Source organism: Macrobrachium nipponense, chromosome 29 (assembly GCF_015104395.2).
Source record: "Macrobrachium nipponense isolate FS-2020 chromosome 29, ASM1510439v2, whole genome shotgun sequence".
In the NCBI taxonomy this organism is placed as follows: domain Eukaryota; kingdom Metazoa; phylum Arthropoda; class Malacostraca; order Decapoda; family Palaemonidae; genus Macrobrachium; species Macrobrachium nipponense.
In genome coordinates, this window is record NC_061092.1 from 25897622 (window position 1) to 25922621 (window position 25000).

The 25000-nt window shown below is 36.5% G+C and overlaps 1 protein-coding gene across 2 annotated transcripts in view; it reads right to left on the minus strand.

Moving 5' to 3' along the window:
* The window catches only part of LOC135206200 (zwei Ig domain protein zig-8-like), a 184889-nt gene that overhangs the window by 5463 nt on the left and 154426 nt on the right, over positions 1-25000 (minus strand). For both annotated transcript variants that reach the window (XM_064237532.1, XM_064237533.1), the window contains exons 5-7: positions 24326-24487; positions 10762-10896; positions 7895-8108 (exon numbers count right to left, since the gene is read on the minus strand). In XM_064237532.1, the coding sequence (XP_064093602.1) occupies positions 7895-8108; positions 10762-10896; positions 24326-24487 (511 nt within the window). The remainder of the gene's footprint in view (positions 1-7894; positions 8109-10761; positions 10897-24325; positions 24488-25000) is intronic.

The following is a 25000-nucleotide window of genomic DNA, read 5'->3' on the forward strand; positions in this document are numbered from 1 at the left end:
TAAAACATGAGGGTGGGGTAAATATTCTTTCCAAGCATTATGCTCACCGAATGCGTTTTTACTTAAACGGGTCAGAATCTCATAAAACGCATTTTCCAAAGGCGTGCTTTGAGTTGGCGCTCCAGCGGATCGGGATGGGGCATTATAATATAAGAATGAGCGTAAAGAGATTCTTCCGGGTGCCGGTATTTCAATCTAGTGTAAGAATCAGGATACTATCGAGTCGGCAGTCAATAGCCTCTGATGCGTGTGTAAGAAAGATTGCTCACACACATACACATACACACATGTGCATGCACACATAAACACGTGTATGTGTATTGTTAGCTTATATGTGTGTGTGTGTGTGTGTGCGTGCGTGTGAAAAGAGCACGACTAGGATTTGTTCCTATAGGGTACATGAAACAAAAGCACCGAAATGTTGTATAGAATTGTCGTTTTTAATGTTTTATTTATTAAATTTTTTTTACTATTCTCATTATTATTCCTGTCACCACCATTATGATAAATACTATTTTTTCTACTTCGTCAGCAGCTGTGTGGATATTGTTGATTATCATTTTTATCATGTTATCTCTTGTATATATTTAGATTGTGTGAATGTATAGTGTTTCTACTTTGAAATAGAGTTTATATTATTATTATTATTATTATTATCATTATTATTATTATTATTATTATTATAAGGGTATATGAAATCCGTGGCCAAAATATCTCTAGGAAATACAATGCAACGGCGAACACCTTCACTTTAGTTTCTGCTGCAACTATGGCAACCTTACAGTGACAGTTCCGAGGACTGGATTTAAATAAAGAGCATACATGAGGAAAGGTACGAAATTTCTGAATACCTTAGTAATGGGGAAAACAAATATGACTCGAGTGCTTTGGATACCAGACCAAACACTGAGTTTGGTTAAGTTAGGTTAGCAGGGAAGGTAGGTAAAATCTTTGCCATATAGACGTCGTCGCGATATATAATAATTATTTGTAAACAATAACAGATTTCTCTTTCTTGTGAGAAGTTTCTATGCCGTAAGCAGAAATGATAGGAACAGCGTCATCAAAGTGTTGACTAACGTCTTAAGGACAGCTCGTATCAGCGTCATAGCAAGACTGTATGACCAGGTGACTGCCAGAAGGCGGGTCAAGAACTTCCAGAAGATAGCGCAGTAATTAGCGCTGATGCACCTTTTCAAGTTGTGCATAATTGGACGACGCGAGGACTCTTCACGTGAATGCTGTTGCTAGGGAGCTGCCTGTGATAAGCCCTTTGTAGAGACATTGCTTTGGCGGAGATGGAATGGTTATGCAGATCAAGGCTTATTGGATGGGGAGGACACCAGCTATGTTGCTTAATTATGAAATGAGACTAAATGGCAGGTATGAACGCTCAGGTAACGCTCGCATAGACGAGGTACGTGCTTCTATATTTGCCAAAATAGGTAAACTCTACGGAGTGGAAGAGCCTTATTTCACCTTTTAAAGCCTAACTATACACGTAAGTAGGTCACTCATATGAGTGTACACGGGGAGGAAAATAAAAACGTAAACGAACTCGTTATGGTATAGAGCCCATCTGGGAATTGTATAATTTAGAAATTGAGATTATTCCCATAATTTCAGGTTGTGATAGAATCAACTGATTGTATAGGGTTACTGCTTTAGCTGCAAAGCATATTTAATTGATATTGTTTTGGCATCTATTGTCTTATGGTATGAAAATATAAGGCGTGTTAAATTTCCATCGAATTGATACTCCTATTATATTGTGATTGGTGCCACATGCAATTTTCCCCTGCTATGTGGATTCGCTGTTCATGTGCTGCACAAATAAATCTTGGTTTCAGCCAGAAAGTTATCGTTGCATTTAGTCGTTGAACAATGGCAGTAAATACTTCGTTTCAGGGAAAATATTCTGGTTGTTTCTAAGGAGGGAATGGAATATGAAATTTGGGTCAAAGGCCAAACGATGGTACTTCTGAGATCCTTCAGCGATGAAGGGGGAAATTATGAGTAAACAGGTTCGTTAGGTGGGGGTGGAAACTAAGACGGGAGGATAGAGAATATGAACGGAGGTACAGTGAAAGGAATGGAAGGTGTTGCAGCTAATGGCCGAAGGAACGCTGCAAAGAAGCTTAACAAAAGAAGAACGCACAACTAATTTCAGATGATATTGTTATTAATCATGCACCGCGTGATTTGCACTGGCGGTAGTAACTCCTATGGGGTGTGTTAAAGAATGTTATAGAATTGTCACGCATGGTTGCAGTCACTGTGAAGCATGCCAAAGATAAGAGCAGGTTATAGTTTGATTTGATATCTTCAGTATGTATTACATCGTGTTCATTCTCTCAGTATTGATTCAGGTTTTCCAGACAATTTATTCTCTGTGATGTGTATTACAGCGCGTTTAACATTATATATATATATATATATATATATATATATAGATATATATATAATGTGTGTTTGTGGTGTGTAGTGTGTATATCTATAATCATATATATGCACCACACACCATACCCATATATAATATATATTTTAAAAAATATATATATATAATTATATGTGTGTGTGGTGTGTGTTGGGATGTGATATATATACATAGATATATGATATATTTATATATCTATAGAATTATATATATATATGTGTGTGTGTGGGTATGTGTGTATATATATTACATATATATATGCAACACACACTTACCCAAATATATATATATAAACTATAAATAGAATATTAATTAAATTGTGTGTGTGTGTGTGTGTGTGTATGTGTGTGTAATATAATACATAGATACATGCACACACACATACCCATATATATATATATAATATATAATATTAATTTACACACATATATGTGTATATATATAAGTGTGTGTGTTTGTGTGTGGTGTGTGAGAGTGTGCGTGCGTATTTGTGTGTACCTAAGTATACTTTCAACATAGGCCTTTTCCCTTAAGGAGGTGGAGCCAAGATGTTCAGCCTTCCGGTTTCTCAAGAAATCTTTTGGGATGAGACACTTTCTTGACTTGCGCAGGGCTAGAAGGATATGGCTGGTAAACATATTGCCAAGGGGTTTTCCATTAAGCCTTGCTGTTCGAAAATTGGTACGATCGAAAAATACGTGTGGCAAAGAAACAGTACCTAAGCCTCTTATGGGTTAAAGGACCATGAAGCCTTTTCTATATTTATGTTTCAGGTTTAAATTTCGATCTCGGTTCTTCAGTATAAGAATAAAGAGAAAGCATCAACACAAATTGATAGAATGATTTTGGCAGGTCTTATTAATGTTAGTGAAAATCATTACAGCAATAGTAGCCGAAACATACGTAATGATATCAGAAATAATTATAAGAATAGTTAACAAAATACACAGTAAGGATGATAATATCAAATCGAATGTTCACATTATATCAGTTTTATTGTCCAGTTAACGCTACGGTAGTTAGTCTCAGGTTTCATTCTTCATTGTTTTTCATGATTTGCCGCTTCATAAGGATTGTCAACTCCTAGGTCTCTAGGAAGTAATATTTTGAGAAAAACGCAATCTGTCTGTTGGCACAGTGGTTATTGTCGTGGAATGCCACTGAGATGTAGCGGGTTCGCGTGTCCCCTAGAGAGGTGAAATATCCCTGGTTCTGTATCATGATCAGTTACTGCTGCAGTGTGGGGTCTGCGGTGGGAGGTTGAAACCAACATTCTTTGAAAGCTTGAATTTTAAGTAAATGGCCCCTGTGTGGTTGTTCCATGTAGATAGGTTTCGTTTTACTAAAATAATAATAATAAGAATACGAGATTCATAAATGCCATCCTTATCAAAATAAGTAATCTATGTAAACTAGAGGATATTGTATCTAAATTCCAACAACAATTGGTTTTTAATCTCGTCTTCAAGTAGTGACAAATTCCTCCAATATCTCGATTTTCCGATGAAGGATGACGATACCGACTTTTGCACTTTTCTCTACACCAAGTCGGCAATTGTTTGAAGGACCTTGAATACCAAAGGTGAGTGCAGTGAGGCCTGTAAATGTTCAATCGTATCCAATTAAGTGCATCGAGCCTTTGTTCGTTGTAGCATATAGAGCTCTGCCAGCCTGGGATTAGAAGTCATTTGTCAGTTTCTCACCGAAGACGGATATCAAGCCTATATGACAGGAACTTCAACCAAACGGAAAAGGAAGAATTTAAGACTGAACATACAAGAAAGTATGGAAAAGTAATAAAGATAGCCTCGAAATTTTCACAGTATAAATGAGGGTAGGATGTAGCACAGCTTTCAATCGCTAGGTAAACGCCTTAAAAGCCTAAACTGAAAGGGGCGTTAGACGACATGTGATCTCAACAAACAGGTGAACCAGAGGTTGTACCGTATGCCAAATTGACGTCGTCCGAAACTTTAAGCCCCTCGTAATGCCGACTTGACACAACAAAAAACCTCCAACAGGGGGCCCTCCTCCAAACTGCAGATCTTGCCGCAAAAACTTTCTTCGACCCTTAATATGTATAAAGCCGTTTCTGTGACGATCAAATACATCTGTTAATATTTATGATTTTATTAAGACATCATCCCATCACCTAGATATCAACGAAACCCGCGATGGCAAATCGTGGCCAACGACGAACATGAAATGACTTACTGTGGGTGAAGAAGTCCAGCACTCAAGTCAGTGCTATGTAGAGCAAGAATATGTTTTATTACTTCTCCTCTCCTCGTCATTATTTGTATTCATTCTGATAGAACCTTAACAGTATTATTGCCAGTGTTTGATTTCTGATATTTAATTATTACATGCTTTTGTTTAACTTGATTGGGTGTGTCTGTTTGAGTCAAACTTGTAATGGACTTCAAAAGTTTTTGCATGGTTACTCAGTCCTGATGACACTCAGTAGGTCAGCAGTGACCTTTGGTGACCCTACAGTGATCTCTCCCAGTATCAGAGGATTTGTATGAAACTCTTCGGATTTTTCAAGCCTGTGCCTCGACAGGATATCACGTTCAATTTCGTTAGCTACAATCATTTAAATCGGTTAAAGTGTAAAATAGAAAAATTAAAACGCTTTCATTAAAATGCACTAAAAAGGACAAAATACTTTTCCGAGACACACCAGGATTCTCTTATCCAATTAATCATGTCTACAAAAATAAAAGCGTGGACGCCAAACATGGAAGGAAAAGCCACGAGAAAAGAAATAAATTTCTTTATTTCTTGTAGCATTTCCTTCCATGTTTGGCACCCATATTTTTTATCTTTGTAGACATTATTCATTGTAAGAAAATCCTGTTTGAAATTTATAATCTTTATTTTTCATTTGTTGTTCCTTTTATTTATGTATTTATTTATTTATTTTGGTTCTGATGAATCTCATATATAGAATATATAACACATTGACCTGTGACGCCCTCCATAAGAGGATTAACATCCTGCGCCTTCGTCATTCCTTGATGAAATCGCTCTCCCAAGTCTTATAGCTCTCAAAGTGCATTACGTATCAGTATTTAATAGTGGGGTGAAAAAATAAAATTAAACCGCTGTATAAGTTTAACAACGTCTTCCAAATTCTGATATTTTCAACAGAAAACAAGAAATAGACGAGTTGAAAATTTTAGAATATATATACAAATATGTATAAAAATATACACTTTTATATAATATATATATATATGTGTGTGTATGTGTGTGTGTGTGTGAATTGTATTTGTATAAAGGACATGTGGTAATTCCAACGATTCATTTTCAGTTCACCATTTAATTATGGAGTTTTTATCAAACTTATTCCCTCTCACAAAGAGAGAGCTGGACATGCAGCAAGAAAGAAAGAAAGAAAGATAGAGAGCTGGAAGGGGACATTTGATATGGACCCTACGAAGAAAATGATGTATAAAGACGGGGTTAATTAACAGCACTTGCCAGCACTAATGAGCCTTGGGAAAATAATAGTCACAAACCTTGCCTGCATCTTTGTTTCTTCCCTTGTGTAATTTCAAAGAGCTGGTGGAGTAGTGTCATGGTGTTTTTTTTTTTTTCATTTTTACCTTTTTTCATCTTTTTAACATAGTTTTTTATATATATTTTCTTAGCACACTTTGATATTTTACGATCACTATTTGCTTTAATAATGGAATTGGAAATTATATTTGCATAACATTAAGCTAATGTGCTCTGTGCGTCAACATTTAAAGTATCATAGTGTGTGTGTGTGTTGTTGTTTTTTTTGTGTTTTATCTTCTTAAAAAATATGTATTTTTTTATATATTTTTTTTAGCACACTTGGATATTTTACGATCGCTTTTGTTTTAATCAGGGAATTGGAAATTATATTTGCATAACGTTAAGTGGATGGACTGCATACGTCAGCATTTTAAAGTATCATGGTGGTTTTTTTATCTTGAAAAATATTTATTAATTTATATATATATATATATATATATATCTATATATATATATATATATATATATATATATATATATATATATATAATATATATATATAGTCTTGCCACACTTATATATTTTACAATCACTTTTGCATTAATCATGGAATTGGAAATTATATTTGCATAACGTTAAGCTGAATGTACTCTATATGTCAACATTGTAGTCTTTTTATTTTCATTATTTGAAAAAAAAAAATTAATAAATTTTTATGGATCCGTGAAGATGAAAAAGATTCACTCGAATTAACAGTGGTTCCAAGAGGCAGTATTGGTCGAAAGGTTATTGTATTTTTGCTCGATTTTTATTCATTAAATCGTTGTCCTCTTTTTAGAGGTAGATTTAAATGAAAGGTGCATTTTGAGCAAACTACCAAAGCACGAAGTTATGCGATAAAATTTAAGAAAAATATGTTTTGAGACACATTAACAGAGAGCATAGCTGGCAAGGTTAGGGGAAGAACTTCGCTGTCTGTTTCCCCTCTTTCACTTAAGCTCTACTTGATTGTTGCTGAGTGTCAGCTGGAGAGTACTGTCTCCCCTTCTTACGTAAATGACTTGATTGTTTTTTTAACTAAGATGTAAATATTGTTTAAACATTCATTATATCAAGCAGTGATTATAATTTAAGTGTATAACTTTGTCAGATTCTCGTAACAACCTCGTTTTCAAAAAGATGCCGGTTTCATAATCGTATGATAACGAAGTCACACAATTGTCTACCATAACCTACTGCATGTCGAAGATCATTATAAAGATCATTATACTTTCAGCGAGGTGTCGTAAATCCTCCCAGCCAGGACTTCCTACATTCTCGTATGAAGGGTTATACAATATTTTAACTCTCAGACTTGGAAATTCACTGTCTTTTTTATTGCTCACTAATTGCCAACTTCTGATGTTCACTTAGAACTTTGCATGCAGGTGTGTGCTGTTGCACTGCGTTGTTCACTAATATTAAGTTATGTTGCTAAATAGATCTAATGTTGAAATTATTTTCTTTTCCACAGTCAGACAGACTTTTATTATGATTTCATCGTAAGTAATGACTGCCATTATGAATTTTCCTGTATATGAGTACGAAAATAGACTGCATAATTACTTCACAAACGATGCATAATGAACATCTCGAACTCGGGAGGAATGTGCAATTAACATCAATAATGCTGAAGTTAGAATGGAAGAAAATTGTTAGCTACCGATTAACCTTTAAATACGAAACGTATCCCTGGAATATGGTGCAAAATAGTTAGTTACCGATTAACCTTTAAATACGAAACGTACGCCTGGAATATGATGCATAATGCATACATATATTTCCAACGAATAGCTTTCTCACTCCATTACGGAACATTCGCTTTCTTTCCCCTGGCCGAGCTTCGCGTGTCCTGTCAACCCTGCCGACACCCCATTACTCTCAGGCTACAGATAAATGAGGGCCACTGACCTTGGCTGACAAAGACGTGAACGATGGCCGGCTGAGTGTTGGGAGCTTCGCAAGTGTAGTTTCCGGAGTCCTTGGTGGTTGCGCCAGAAATCACCAGCCTGGAAGAGGTTTTGGTTCCGTGGTCGATGGTCACCGACACTCCCCCTCGAATGTTGTCGTAGTTGAGCAGGCGGTCGTTGTGCTTCCAGTACACGACGTGGGGCGGGATGGGCGTCTGTGGGGTGACGGTTAGGGGAACCTTTATTAATTGCCTTGCACGTATACATATAGTATTTTAAGACGTTGATTTAATGTGAGTTTATTCTGTATTCACTAAATCAAGCAGTGGACGATTCCTGCTCTTATTTTTGAAATCTGTCCCCCCCCCAAAAAAAAAAAACATTGATTACTTGAGTATATTCTTTATTAACTAAATCAAACATTGTAAAAGCCCTGTCTTATTTTATTAACTAAATCAAACATTGTACAAGCCCTGCTCTTATTTTTGAAATCTGTCCAAAAGCAACACTAAAAAAAAAATAGTATGTTAAGACATTGGTTACTAGAGTATATTCTTTATTAACTAAATCAAACAGTGCACAAGCCCTGCTCTTATTTTTTAAATCTGTCCAAAAGCAATACTTAAAACACACACACACACACACACACACACACACACACACCGACTTCAAATTCCTTTTCAGCTCAGCCCACCCACATATTATTCATTTCTTTGGTGAATTATTGACAAAAATTCACTTATATCATATGTGATGACATTTTGGGTGGAAGATTTTGACTTGAACGTGAAGTGCTTAATATTGATTTCGTGTAGTGATTTCCGCCATGCATGGATTTTCATTTATTGAACTGATTCCATTTTCATTACTTAATCAGTGAAGAGTTTTGGTAGAGCGGTGATGAAGCCCTTTGTAGTTAATAAGCAAAAATGCGATACACTTTCATTTTCTTCTTTATGGTGTCTCATACCAGACGTGGTTAGAGAGTAAATGATTAGTAGTTGTTCGTTAAAGATCTACCTCTTAAATGGTAGTTGATGGACTCTGTAACTCTCGTGATGTACTCTACTGCAGGTTTTTTCCCCCCTCCTTTTTATTATACGTTGTAATTAGTTTGATGAAGAGGATACGCAGGTGGCTGTTTAGAGAGAGTAAAATTTATATATATAACGTTTTATTCATGGATATTTTAATCAAATTTATTTCTCCACTCCGCAAATACAAACGCATACAAGCTCATGTGATCACACATAAACACAAACAGACACACACACACACACACACACACACACACACACATATATATATATATATATATTATAATATATAGTATATATAGATATATATATATATATATATATATGTATATATTGGGAATTCATTGTTGCAAAAGTTGATTTTCCCTTTATGTATGTTTCACGTCGCACCATAAACTCTTCTTTTCTTCTAACACCATTTGCAGAATTCATGCTGCCTTCCTTACATCATCTGGTCTTTAATTCACTTCTTCTCACATCCTACCATCATTGGTGAAATTCACTTTATATATTATATATATATATATATATATATATATATATATATATATATATATATATATATATATACACGCATGCTTAAGGCAACTGCTTCCCTTCAGCATCCATTATAACATTTACTGCTTGACTTTCCAGACTTCCATTAACATCCTAATGGTATCCATTTATGATTTGTTTCCATTTAACTTTCCAGACTTCCATAACATCATAATCGTGCTCACTTATAATTTGTTTCCAGTTAACTTTCCAGACTTCCATTAACATCATAATCATTCTCCTCTATAATTTGTTTCCAGTTAACTTTCCAGACTTTCACATGCATTATAAAAATCGTTAACTGGGAAAGATTTATAAATGAGTACGATTATGATGTTAATAGAAGTCTGGAAAGTTAACGGGAAACAAATTATAAGAACATAATCGTGCTCATTCATAATTTGTTCCGAGTTGACTTTCCAGACTTCGATTAACAACATAATCGTACTCATTTATAATTTGTTTAACATAACATTATAAAAGTGCTCATTTATAATTTGTTCTCAGTTTGACTTTCCAGACTTTAATTGACATCATAATCGTATACTTTGTTTCCAGTACTAGTAGATTTCTTCACAGTTCTCCAAATAACGCTGGATCAACATCGACGAAATTGAGCCACTTGACATTTCACTGACAGCTCTTATTTTATCCCACAAAATTCCACCTGCCTCTCCTCTGCTCTGCTCTGCTCTCCTCTCCTGACACTTGTGATCCCTGCATCTATGAAAATATTAGAAGGCTAGACAGAGACACAACGCGTCTTACGTCATAAAACCTGTTAATAACTCCCGAATAATAGGTTATATAGCTTAAGATATCTTGATATCTTTGAAATATCTTTCTCAAAAAAACACACACACAGACACACACACACACACACACACAACACACATATATAGTATATATATATATATATATAATATATATATATATCTATATATATATATTATATACTATATGATTATTATATCTATATATAGGTAATATATATATATATATATATATGTGTGTGTATATATATATATATATATATATATATATATATATATATATATATGATCTAATAAAATTTCAGGGGCTGTATACCCACTGAAAAAATGCAGTGGATTCGTCATTATGATCGCCTATATCCAGATTAATGTTGCAAATGACACGGCAACCTGCTAGAAAGATTTATACCGAATCGAGCGCGTTAAGGTAGTCCCCCATTACCGTTTTAAACAGTAAAGCCGGATTATTAGCGTAGCCTCCCTTCCTATGATAGACATCTATACATATCTTCCTTACCCACCTGTTCAATAATGCAGAAGAGATTGATGGGCGATCCTGTCTCGACGTGGTACTCGCTGTTACCCAGAATAAAAGCCTCAGGAACTATGACGTTGAGGTTGACGAACTGACTCACAATTCCTGTGCCAGTCGATATCTGTTATAAAAAAAGAGAAAGAGAAAAAAAGAAGGTTGGTGGGTTAAAGGAGAAACAACAGCGTTTTTTTTTTTTTTCACGTTGTGTGCCGCTGAAGGGCACACGATCTACACTTTTCTGTATAGATACACATCATTTACTGAATCATACGTGTATATACTATATATATATATATATATATATATATATATATATATATATATATATATCATATAAAATAAAAGGCCCATTAAAACAATGTAGTTTATGGCAAAGGACTATATTTCGGTGGACTAGCTTCCACCCGTATCAAGCTAGTCCACCGAAATATAGTCTTTAGCTATGAACCAAAGTGTTTTACTGGGCTTTTATACTGGGACATATCCTGTTTCAACAGAGAAATTCATGTACATATATATATATATATATATATATATATATATATATATATATATATATATATATATATATATATATATAGACTGGTTAAAAATGTTCTGTAACAACAGAATTCCATCTAATAAAAGGAGCCCATAAAAACACCAAAATGTAGAGAGAAAAGTACTATATTTCAGAGACTGCTGTCTCTCTCTTCAGGTATATGAATGAGAAAAGTTTACAGAAAAGGTGGGTATAAATACCACCTTTTCTGTAAACTTTTCTCATTCATATCCGAAGAGAGAGACAGCAGTCTCTGAAATATAGTACTTTTCTCTCTACATTTTGGTGTTTTTATGGGCTCCTTTTATTAGATATATATATATATATATATATATATATATATATATATTATATATATATAGATATATATATATATATATATATATATATATATATATATATATATATATATATATAGTATATATATATATATATATCTATATATGATATATATATATATTTAGCTCTCACAGTATATATCACTATTAACCTTGTTCACGGCACACTAACATACATTAGCTGCAACATTTTTCTCACTTAACTTACACTTTTTGTTTTAAAGTGTAAGTCTCATACTTATCTATGCCAACCAAAATTAGCGAAACTAACCAATTTCTTAACCATCGCAACTTTCAATCCCTCTTAAGCATAATCACTTTCTGCCTATTTTTTTTTTTTTTTTATTTTTTTATTTTTTTTTATTTTTTTTACTTTTTGCTCTCACTCGTAATGTCTACGCGTACGACATAATGACAATATGAGTACTAAGAGGACTTGTATCTACACCTCAGCAACCCCCCCCCCCCCCTCCACCCACCGATAATACACCCCTCAACGATAAGCTGTAACAACCCACTCTGGTACTTAATGGACAGCTTATCGCATTTATGGATATTCTGGGGTCTTGCAGGATTCGTGCTTAAATAGCCTCAGGGGACGGCTATGGGAGATATCGTGTAGATACCGAATGTCGAAACAAACACTGCTGATGTTAATTATATACATATATGTATACATAAGCATACGTACATAAGTACACTCATATAATATATATATATATATATATCTATATATATATATATATATATATATATATATATATATATATATATTAGTTATGTGAAAATATTTATAGTGGTGACGAAAATATAAAATGCTCTCGAGGTACGAATTCAGATTGAATGAACTTGTAAAAGAGGGTACTTTGTATTTTTGTGTCATACTACTGATTCTCTCTCTCTCTCTCTTCTCGTCTCTCTCTTCTCCAAATCTCTCTCTCTCTCTCTCTCTATATATATATATATATATATATAATATATATATATATATATATATATATATACTATATATAATGTTATACATATGCGTATGTGCGATCAAATATACACCATTATATAAACTTTCTTATCAAAGGGAGTCAGTGCAGAAAAGGTATTGATCTTCTGATATTTTCAGTTAAGAGTCTTAGGGTATGGCTTTTAACCACACCTCGTAGCCACCCACCACAATCGGTTTATAGCCAGAATGTTAATACCCTGTTTATATCCCCAGGTGCCCAATGGGTTTTAACTGCCTTCACCCAGGCTTAGAACTTGGGCCTCATCAAATTGTATTAGGTTTTGGTATCTCGGTCGCTATCAGATTTTCAAATAAGTTTATTTGCTGGTAAATATTCTGATCTTATCTGGTATTAAGGATTCATGTCATCATCCGAGCCCCTTTTCGTGTCGCAGAGTCATAAATTGATTCGCGTCGACTCTGTAATTATGGCATTACGATTTACTTCAAAAGTGTTGACTGTAATTATTATAGGATGATTTAGCAATCAAGTGTCTTTATTGGTGTTAATTAAATACTGGGTTGGATTTTCGGTCGTTGGTCGTTTTTTTTTTAGCTGTTTATTGTAAGCGCTAGTTGCAGTGATCATTTTGGATACTAATGCCATTTATTCCACGTTTATGAAGGATTTAGACATTTCGGAATCTAGGTAACTGAACTCCATCATTGCCTTACGTTGGTACTTTTAGGAAGCACATGGTTTGGATTATTAATAAACTCGCCCTCCAAGCCGAGGTATACCTACTAGTAGCGGGTTGTGATACTCCTATTCTCAGGTTAATGGAATCCGGAGAAGGAACTAGGTGATAGCGTTTATGGTCTGGATTTACCTAAATGCGATAAAACTGTTAATAAATGATCAAAAGCTGATTTGTTTAAAACGAGCAAGATGTGTGCCATGGCGTTTTCTTAGCTCGAAGGCACCGTAGAGGGTTAGTGTCATCAGTACCCACGTGAGGCACTGACTGTATTACTTAAGGATCTTTTCAGCGACCCTTCGGCCCCTAGCTGCAACTTCTTTCTTTCCTTTTACTGTAGCTCCGTTCATATTCTGTTTCTTCCATCTAACTCTCCACTCTCTTCTAGCAATTTTTGCCTAGTGCAACTGCAAGGCTTTCCTCCTGTTACACCTTTCACTCCTTTTACTGTCAATTTCCGTTTCAGCGATTAAGTACCTCATAGGTCCCAGTGCTTGGCCTGTGGACTAAATTCTATATTGCATTTCGAAGATCGAAGGGAATTGACTGGCAATTCTGGACTGGCAACGACAAAGTGATTGCATTTGAGGTGGTGGAAAGATGCAGGAAGACCCCGTATTTGTTAAGTCAATAAGACTGTGGGGAACACCTACAAATGTGTTAATTCAAATATGCAGGTAAAAATGAGTGAGCACGTAACAGTTGAATAGGAAGTGTACATGATCCAGGGTGGGAAATGATGAGGAAAAATGAGAGTCGCTGAGTAAGTCTTGATACGTGTTGTGATGTATCAGATGAATGAGAATGGCTAGTTGTGCTAGATGATTTAAAAGCAAAAGAAGGTTGTAGATAAAGAGATAATACAGTTGGTTGTCAGAAAGCCACAAAAATGAAATGAAAAAAGTAAAAACAAAGAGATTGATGAAGGTGTTGTGAAAGGGACATGATTGCTGGGAACCCTGTTATCAGAGAAAAACATTCTTAAATTTGGTTAGGAAAGTTAAGTAGAGTAGATGAAAGAAAGGCCTAATGAGGGCATATTGTGTTATAGCGAGGAAGTTATGATAAAGATCGAATAGATTAGTCAAGAAAGAAAGAGAGAGAAAGAGAGATAGAGAGAGAAGTGCTGAAAATTCAAAGATGAATAAGCTCTGGTACTCTAAAGAGAAAGAGAAGTTACACAAAAGGGAAAAAGTAAATGAAGAGAACAAGTAAGTGGCAACTAAATCTGAGGATAAAGGATGTAAATAAAGAGATGGTATTTGAAGAGAAAGCAATCCGATTCCAGTGGATTGATCATGTATAGGTGCAATGAAATGGTTGAAGACTAGAAAGCACCAGTATTTTGATGAGATTGCAATGGAGATGGGGGTTAAATAGTTAACTAGGGTTTTGAAGACATATTTTGAAGATAGAAAGGCTTCGAGGGGGATGTCGAGAATAATTTTCCCAATATGAAAAAGAAATTTGAATGTAAGAATTATAAGGACATTACGCTTCTTAAAATACTTGTGAGGGTATGCTTCGAGGATCTTGATTAAAAAAGTAAGACGCATAACCAAAGGATTGATGAAGAGGTACGGGAGTATCAGTAAAATTAGAGGAGGAAATTTTTTCTATTTGAATGTCAGTAAAGGGAAGAGCTGTAAAGTGCAGAAGGTAGAAGAAAAACTTTCATTCGAAAATGCAGATGTAAAGAGCAACTGTTTTGATGCAAAACGGGACGCAAGACGAGGATGAGTTTTGTTTAATGTTTTCGTCACAAGAGTCATGGTGAACGCCAATAGAAAGAAACGAGATTCGCTGAGAAAGTTGAGGGATCGGAAAAGATGCCGTCATTTTTTTTTCATTTTTTTCACAGTATTAAGCAGCTCTAGAAACTGGTTATAGACAACGTATATGCAAAACGAGCAAATTCAAAATAATGTTAGAAGTAGCAACGTAATAAAGGTAAATGACGGGTTTATAAGTGTAAAATAAAATGTCACACATGGTGTAAGACTGGAACCGGCTGCGTCGTACAGGTATTTCAAAGCATATTTGAAGAAAATTGTTAGTAAGAAAAAATTGGGGTGAGACAAAATAGGTGAGGAGAAAAAGGTAGAGAAGAAGCAGAGTGGCTAAGAAAACAAAAGTCGTAATGTTCCAAAGGATTGTTGAGAAAGCTTTTCTCTATTGAAGAGAAGAGTGCAGGATGAATGAAAATTTTGAAAAAAATAGAAACTGTGATATAAGTCGTTCATATAGTGTATGTGGAGTAGCAAAGTATTAATAAGCTGAGAACTAAAAATATAAAGCTTCTTTTTAACAAGTTTAGCAGAGATGAGATATGGGTACACTTTGCAGTGGTTTGGGTGCAGGAAGAGGTGCTTAGATAATGACGAGGAGGACCAAGAACTTAAGTTAGTCCTTTGTGCCCTAATGAGCTTAATAATGTGTAAGGAAGATGCGGTTTTGTGATAGTGTTTAGTGTCTAAACGGAGAATCGACTGACTGCTCATGAGCAGCCGAGGCAGTTATATGAAGTGGATAATTCTGTGGAAGTTTTGTTCACAAAAAAATCATCCTTGCTTTAGGAATCAAGAGATAATTTGACAATTTGACCGTGAATTTTATTCATATATATATGTGTGTGTGTGTGTGAGTGTGCAGGAAGGAAAGATTCGTTGCAAAATAAAATGAAAGAATATTAAGAGACACAATATGCGTCTGCAAAGCAATCAGAAGAGGGAAATCCGCTTTTATATTTAGGCAAATTACATGAGCAAAGTTTTGGTGCCGAGAGGAAGCGAGGTCGAGTTTGTTTAGTGTTTTCAGCTTTAAATCCGATTAAAATAAGATTTCTCTTTTCTGTTGCCTATTTTCCAATTAAATTGGCAGTGTGTGATTACTGGTGCTGGTTCGAATTCTTGGCTTACCTGCAAGCCAAGTAGTGTTCAATGCGATTTTTGTTGCTTTGACTGTTAAGAGTATATTATTTATACCCTAAATATAAATGCTCACAAACATTTAGGGTGAATACAGTTCTTGCACATTATTACCCAAAGGCAAAAGTATATTGACCAAAACTTTCTTGTGAAGCGTCAGTTATAAATTTCGCCAAAGTTTCATGAAGAATGCCGTTGGCGAAGGCGAGATACGACCCAAAACTGGAAGGTTTTCTTTCTCGTGGTAACAAATGCTCTCTCTCTCTCTCTCTCTCTTCTCTCTCTCTCTCTCTCTCTCTCTCTCTCTTTCTTTGTGGTAGCAAATGCAAATACTCTCTGTCTGTCTGTCTGTCTCTCTCTCTCTCTCTCTCTCTCTCTCTCTCTCTCTCTCTCTTGGTGCTAATAAATGCAAATACGCTCTCTCTCTCTCTCCCTCTCTCTCTCTCTCTTGGTGGTAGCAAATGCAAATTCTCTCTCTCTCTCTCTCTCTCTCTCTCTCTCTCTCTCTCTCTCTCTCTCTCCTGGTGGTAACAAATGCAAATTCTCTCTCTCTCTCTCTCTCTCTCTCTCTCTCTCTCTCTCTTTGTGGTAGCAAATGCAAATGCTTCTCTCTCTCTCTCTCTCTCTCTCTCTCTCTCTCTCTCTCCTGGTGGTAACAAATGCAAATTCTCTCTCTCTCTCTCTCTCTCTCGCTCTTGGTGGTAGCAAATGCAAATTCTCTCTCTCTCTCTTTCTCTCTCTCTCTCTCTCTCTCTTGTGGTAGCAAACGCAAATTCTCTCTCTCTCTCTCTCTCTCTCTCTCTCTCTCTCTCTCTCTCTCTTGGTGGTAGCAAATGCAAATTCTCTCTCTCTCTCTCTCTCTCTCTCTCTCTCTCTCTCTCTCTCTCTGGTGGTAACAAATGCTAAATGCCTGGTGGGTAACAAATGCAAGCTCTCTCTCTCTCTCTCTCTCTCTCTCCTCTCTCTCTCTTTTCTGGTGGTAAAAAATGCAAATACTCTCTCTCTCTCTCTCTCTCTCTCTCTCTCTCTCTCTCTCTCCTGGTGGTAATAAATGCAAATACTCTCTTCTCTCTCTCTCTCTCTCTCTCTCTCTCTCTCTCTCTCTCTCTGTGGGTATGTGTGTGTGTGTAACATACGCGCACATACACAACGAAAAAAAATATTTGTTACAGCCTTGAAAAAACAAACACTGGACTATTTGCCTGACTCAAAAGGACAATGAAATTGTTGATTTTACTCTTCTGACCAAGGGTCTCTCTCTCTCTCTCTCTCTCTCTCTCTCTCTCTCTGTGAAAATACGTTGAAAGCGCAAGTATTTTCAAACCATTTTACATATTTATTTTTAGAGAAGCGCCGTAAAAGGCTCATTCGTTGTGCTGCCGGACGGGAGGACAAACGCGACGGGAAAAGGAACCGGGAATCATCACAACCGTTGGGGGGGGAGGCCACTGGGGGAATTACTTGGAATGGAACACCGTTACATCATGGCTCCGACAAACAAGATCAAATTAATTCCCCAGTCCTTATTATGAGCGCCAGTATTTCTCCATTTTCCCATTGTGATACGAAAGGCTGCAATATGAGTTGCAACCGTTTAATATATTTGTAATTGCTGTACAAATAGCACTGTCAACATTCTGGCGGGAACTTTTTTTTTCTAATTTGTGAGTAATGTTTATGATAGAGCATTATTAATGGCCGTGCGTAAAATTAATTTTGCTTTCGTGACCTCACGGTATTCGCCTACGTGTTTGAGGCATTATTATTATTATTATTATTATTATTATTATTATTATTATTATTATTATTATTATTATTATTATTATTATTATTATTATTATTATTATACACGGTATTCGCCTACATGTAAATGTGTTTTAGGCATTATTATTATTATTATTATTTTATTTTTTTTTTTTTGCTCTATCACAGTCCTCCAATTCGACTGGGTGGTATTTATAGTGTGGGGTTCCGGGTTGCATCCTACCTCCTTAGGAGTCCATCACTTTTCTTACTATGTGCGCCGTTTCTAGGATCACACTCTTCTGCATGAGTCCTGGAGCTACTTCAGCCTCTAGTTTTTCTAGATTCCTTTTCAGGGATCTTGGGATCGTGCCTAGTGCTCCTATGATTACGGGTACGATTTCCACTGGCATATCCCATATCCTTCTTATTTCTATTTTCAGATCTTGATACTTATCCATTTTTTCCCCTGCTTTCTCTTCAACTCTGGTGTCCCATGGTATTGCGACATCAGTGAGTGATACTTTCTTCTTGACTTTGTCAATCAACGTCACGTCTGGTCTGTTTGCACGTATCACCCTATCCGTCCTGATACCATAGTCCCAGAGGATCTTTGCGTGATCGTTTTCTATCACTCCCTCAGGTTGGTGCTCGTACCACTTATTACTGCAAGGTAGCTGATGTTTCTTGCACAGGCTCCAGTGGAGGGCTTTTGCCACTGAATCATGCCTCTTTTTGTACTGGTTCTGTGCAAGTGCCGGGCATTCGCTTGCTATGTGGTTTATGGTTTCATTTTTCGTATTGCACTTCCTACATATGGGAGAGATGTTATTTCCGTCTATCGTTCTTTGAACATATCTGGTTCTTAGGGCCTGATCTTGTGCCGCTGTTATCATTCCTTCAGTTTCCTTCTTTAGCTCTCCCCTCTGTAGCCATTGCCATGTGTCATCGCTGGCTAGTTCTTTAGTCTGTCTCATGTATTGTCCGTGCATTGGTTTGTTGTGCCAGTCCTCTGTTCTGTCTGTCATTCTCCTGTCTCTGTATATTTCTGGGTCTTCGTCTACTTTTATTAGTCCTTCTTCCCATGCACTCTTTAGCCACTCGTCTTCACTGGTTTTTCAGATATTGCCCCAGTGCTCTGTTCTCGGTGTTGACGCAGTCCTCTATACTTAGTAGTCCTCTCCCTCCTTCCTTTCGTGTTATGTATAGTCTGTCCGTATTTGCTCCTGGGTGTAGTGCTTTGTGTATTGTCATATGTTTCCTGGTTTTCTGATCTATGCTGCGGAGTTCTGCCTTCGTCCATTCCACTATTCCTGCGCTGTATCTGATTACTGGTACTGCCCATGTGTTTATGGCTTTTATCATATTTCCGGCGTTGAGTTTTGACTTGAGTATCGCCTTGAGTCTCTGCATATATTCTTTCCTTGATCGTGTCCTTCATCTCTGGTGTTTTATATCCCCTCCTTCCATTATTCCCAGGTATTTGTATCCTGTCTCATCTATGTGTTTGATGTTGTTCCATCTGGTAGCTTTATCCCTTCAGTTCTCGTTACTTTGCCTTTTTGTATGTTGACTAAGGCGCATTTTTCTATTCCAAACTCCATCCTGATGTCCCCAGATACAATCCTTACAGTCTGGATTAGGGTATCTATTTCCTTGATTGCTCTTACCATACAGCTTGATGTCGTCCATGAACATCAGATGGTTGATTCTGTTGCCTCTTTTCTTGAGTTGGTATCCGGCATCCATCTTCTGTAGTACTTTTGTCATGGGAATCATGGCTACTACGAAGAGTAGTGGGGAGTGAGTCTCCCTGGAAGATCCCTCTCCTGATATAACCTCTGCTAGTCTTATTCCAGAGCTTGTAAGTATTGTATTCCAGTTGCGCATTGTATTTTTGAGGAAGCTGATGGTGTTTTCCTCTGCCCCATATATTTCCAGGCATTCTGTTAGCCATGTGTGTGGTATCATGCCATGCTTAGGTTGGTTTTCCTTCTCCTAATGTTCTTCATTACCATTTTGTCTATCAGGAGCTGGTCTTTTGTGCCCCTACACTTCCTTCTGCAGCCTTTCTGTTGGTGGGGGATGGTGTTTGTCTCCTCTAGGTAATAGGTATTTATATATTATTATTATTATTATTATTATTATTATTATTATTATTATTATTATTATTATTATATATATTCATGAAGAATTAGCCAAAATGTTATTCATTTACTAAGTAAACTTCCAAAGAATGTGATATCTATATGTAACTAAACGGATAAACATAAATAAATGTAAAATAGCAACCAAAGGTGCTTATATACACACACATACACACACACACAGTTGTTGTGGTAAGTAGAAAAGCATGTCAAGGTGATTGTGCACGGCACTTTAAAATAATTGTACACCTCTCCCGAATTTATTAGTTTCAACAGTCTAAGTAATATCAAGAAGATTGCGAGGACCACTACCTTGCAATGAAGGGAATTAAAAAACCCTCTGGCGCCGGGTCATATTTTGGCTTAAATCAGCCATTTTCTGGGTGGGTCACATAGCCCCCCTGGGGTCTCCAACTCATTTGAAGGGAAACTCAAGCTGCGAAAGAGGTTGACCTCCGAAGGTCATTGTCTTATTTGCATCCAAAAATCACGAAACTCGTTTATTGCTAAAGATTATGCAGACTTTGTAGTTTCGTCTAGGATGTTGGGATGTTCAAATTTTCTCTTGTCCAGTGATGACTTAGTTTATGTCTATCTGTTCGTGCTGTAGCCTTGTGTGGCCGGAGGGGGTGGGCGTAGGAACCTTAGAATGGCTCCTGAGGGGGCTGTATCCAAAACGCGATCGAGAATGGCGGGTTTAAATCACAATTATCATTGGTACGAGAAAGGAAGCCCTCGCTACTTTGAGCAATTTTGTCTAGGAGATAATATATCCCGGGAGACGCAGAGATCTCCGAACGGAAGAACAGTTTTCCTGGAAGAGGCGAAAGTAAAGATCTGCAAGAATTCCATAGATAAGATACCGTGAAATACTACTAATATCGAATTTTCTGGTAGCATTACAATAAATCTTCGAGTGCTGGGTACAAGAAAGCACGGCATAAAAGGTAACTTCAGGTAAGAGATGTGCTTATGGTAAACGGCGTATGTACGAGAATGTGTATTTCTATACCACACCTTCAGCGGGCCATCCAATGCAGGACTTTCTGTGTTTCTCTACTGCAGCAACATACATATAGTAGAAAATGTGCGAACACTTTTTCATGAGAAAACTTGCATCGCCATTTTTTATTAGGCTCCGTTGTTGTCCTCTATATGCCCTTGAATATTCATGAGTTAAGTTCTGGAGCTAGCAACTTCATACTTTGAATAGTACGTGCTGAAAAAACCATTTTCTCTAAAGGGAGAAAGTAGAGAGCATTCTTTCATCAAAGCTGTTTAATTAACACTAGGTAGATGAACTCCTTACCAACGTCCGGTCATTATGACTTGATATTGTTTGAAGATGATAACCTTTTCTCACATCTTGACCTTTGACATTTACTAGTCACTCTTTGTAAACTCAAGTGATGGGTCAACTTGCAAGCGAGGAAATGTCACGACTAATAGAATGTGAGGGCAGTTACATGTAATTTCCTCTGCCAGACTTGTTGCGTCGCCCCCATTCATAATGTATTATGCAACCTATGCGAAAATGACACACCTCCTCTCGGACTCGGCCTCACTCCTAGCTAATCGCTGTCCCATTTCCATATTCTGGAATGCGATTCACTTCCATCAACTGTTTATTCCTATCCCTACCTTCTCAATTTCCTCCACATGATACTTCCGTCATTTCTGCCGTAACCTTTATTTTATTTCAGTTTTTTAGAGCACATGAAGTTATCTCGTTTTGCTTCCAAATCTTTTACGTAAGTTTCCATATCTGGAATGCGATTGACTTCCATCAACTATGTATTCCTATCTCTACCTTCTCAATTTCCTCCACATGATACTTCCGTCATTTCTGCCTTAACCTTTATTTTATTTAAGTTTTTTTAGAGCACATGAAGTTATCTCGTTTTGCTTCCAAATCTTTTAACGTAAGTTTCCATATTCTGGAATCCGATTGACTTCCATCAACTATTTATTCCTATCTCTACCTTCTCAATTTCCTCCACATGACACTTCCGTCATTTCTGCCGTAACTTTTATTTTATTTCAATATTTTAGAGCACATGAAAGTTATCTCATTTTGCTTCCAAATCTTTTACGTGAAGTTTTTTCACACAAACACTAGATCCATAGCCACTCTTCCTTCCCTGAAGCCTTACTGCGCTCTTTCCTTTTAATCACTGTTAATGGTTTACTTGCTCCATCAAAATCACACCAGATATCTTTCCTGTTTGCTAGGTAGCATTATGGTCCTGTAATTCCTAATCCCCTCTCTCACCTTTGCCCTTTCCGTTACAAGTCATCCTTCATCCAGACATACCTTGCTCACTCCGGCCAGTTACACAACCTACCGAAACTTCTTACTAGGAATCCTGTTAACCCATTAATGTAGGCGTGTAGGTGTGCATGGATGAGATTTCATCTATTCGAAACCATACGTAGCACATAATAACTTTTGTTAATGAATAATCTGTTCAGATGTGTATAAACTATTCAGTAATTAACAACAAGTTAGATTATCGTTCTCAGCGTGGAGTTCTTAGTGTGGAGAAGTCAATATTACAGTTTGAATTTACAGTACAGTATTACGATACATACATACATACATACATACATACATACATATATATATATATATATATATATATATATATATATATATATATAATATACGTGTGTGTGGGTATGCTTGGTCAGTTTATGTAGGTGTGTACGCACTGGGCTGGGTGTGGCGTTTCATTTTATCGCCGTTAGGAATATGTTTTCTGCTTGATTGCTCTCTCTCTCTCTCTCTCTCTCTCTCTCTCTCTCTCTCTCTCTCTCTCTCTTCTTTCTTAATAGAAAAGAAAGTTTTGCTCATAATTTGAAAATATCACTTTGCTGTCGATCTGTTTTTGATAAAACTTATTTCATAAAAGTGCAATGATACTGACTTGTTCCTACTCGGTGGGAAATGCGAATATATATTGAAATAGTAAATTGCAAATGTGATGCAAGATTAAGCTACGTGGAAAGCCAAGTAATTAAAAAAATTAAAACAGAAATAAAAAATCTCCTATAAAATATATTGATGATGAATCGATCTGTCATCCATTGAGCACAGTGCATCATTACTTGGTATGAAGACATCTCCGTCATTCTCATTAGTTTTTCAAAGAAAACTGCAGCTTGATCACGTCAGCTTCTTTGTAATTTCCATTCCATTCGTTACGTGACTACAGACGGAAATCGACAGGAGCGTAGGCGCTTGTAAAGAAGAAGAAGAAGAAAAGAAAAAAGATTTCCACTCCTGCACAGTCAATCCGTGCTGCGACGTTTCGTTATAGGATATCACACTTTTGCTACGTTCTCGTACGGCATTTTTTATCCTGAAGGACGTAAAAATCTTAAAGGCCAATCAAGAAGACCCGGGCTCAAGGGGAAAATTGTAACTTCCCACTCCCGAGAAGAAACAAAAAGTCTGGGGCAAAATTCGTGACAGTTCATCGTGAATTTTCCGTCATGAAGGTGATGCATTACATCAGTATTCGGCGGAGATTGGATTTTCTCCTGTTCACACAAAAACTCTGAAGGGAGAGAAAACCGTCAATCATTCCCACGCACAGAAAGGTAGTGAACGTATACAAGGAGTCCTGCAAAGGACGCACGTTTCCTCCTAATATAGTAGATTCACGTCAACCTTGCATTTGATGTCTAGGCCAGTCCCTTACGACTCTCCTGACTGTCTGTTGATAAGCCAATGACAGGACTGGAAACTCTGTCTCTCTCGAGAGTTCACATAGGAAGGATGTATGTTCCACCTGTCCTGAGGGATACTTTTGAAAGGCGTATCCCTCAGGAGTGGTGGAACATAGATCCTACCCATGTGAACTCTCGAGAGAAACTGAAAGTTTCCAACCCTGTGATTGGCTTATCAACAGCCAGTCAGGAGCGTCGTAAGGGACTGGCCTAGACATCATATGCACGGTTGATGTGAATCTACTATAGTTCCTTTTATAAAGTTTTATTGAAATTCAGAATCAACCAAACTGCTCTCACGGTAAATAGCCACGCAATGGCTCCAGTGCTCCTTTCAAAAAAAATTATTCTGTGCAATGAGAATATTCCATTCTAATTGCTTGATTCAGTCCTTGAAGCAGAGAGGATATTTGAGGGCACTTACCTGGCACTCATAGGTGCCATTATCGCGTGCCTGAAGGTACTTGATAGAAAGTGTCCAGTCGTCGGCTCCGTCCCGATGCGTGATGGTGAATCTCTCGTCGTTTGTGTAGGTGAAGACGCCCGAAGTCAAGACGTGCCAGTCTCTTCGACGAATCCAGGAGATCTAAAGATACAAATAGTAATAATAATAATCAAGCTTTTTGAAGAAGCTCCATATTTTTCTTTATTATTTACATATTGGATTGTTGTTTCTTATAATCCGGGAGATCTAAGGATACAACAAATAATAATAATAATAATATCAATAATCAAGTTTTTTGAAGAAGTTCCATATTTCTCTTTATTATTTACTTATTGGAATGTTGTTTCTTACGTCTTATGTCACAATTAATCAGTAATCAAAATGAATAATCAAGCTTTTCGAAGAAGCTCCATATTTCTTTTTATTATTTACACATGGAAATGTTTCTTATGTCTCGATTAATCAGTAATTAAAATAATTTAGATTTAAGCATCAAAATATCTTTCAAATAAATATTTTAACAGTACTCTCGGAAAGAAAATTGGAAATTTTGTCCTCAAAAAGACTAATTAGCTATATGCTCCTATTTATTGTTTCTTATGTCTTAATTAATCAGTAATTAAATAATTTAGATTTAAGCATTAAAATATCTTT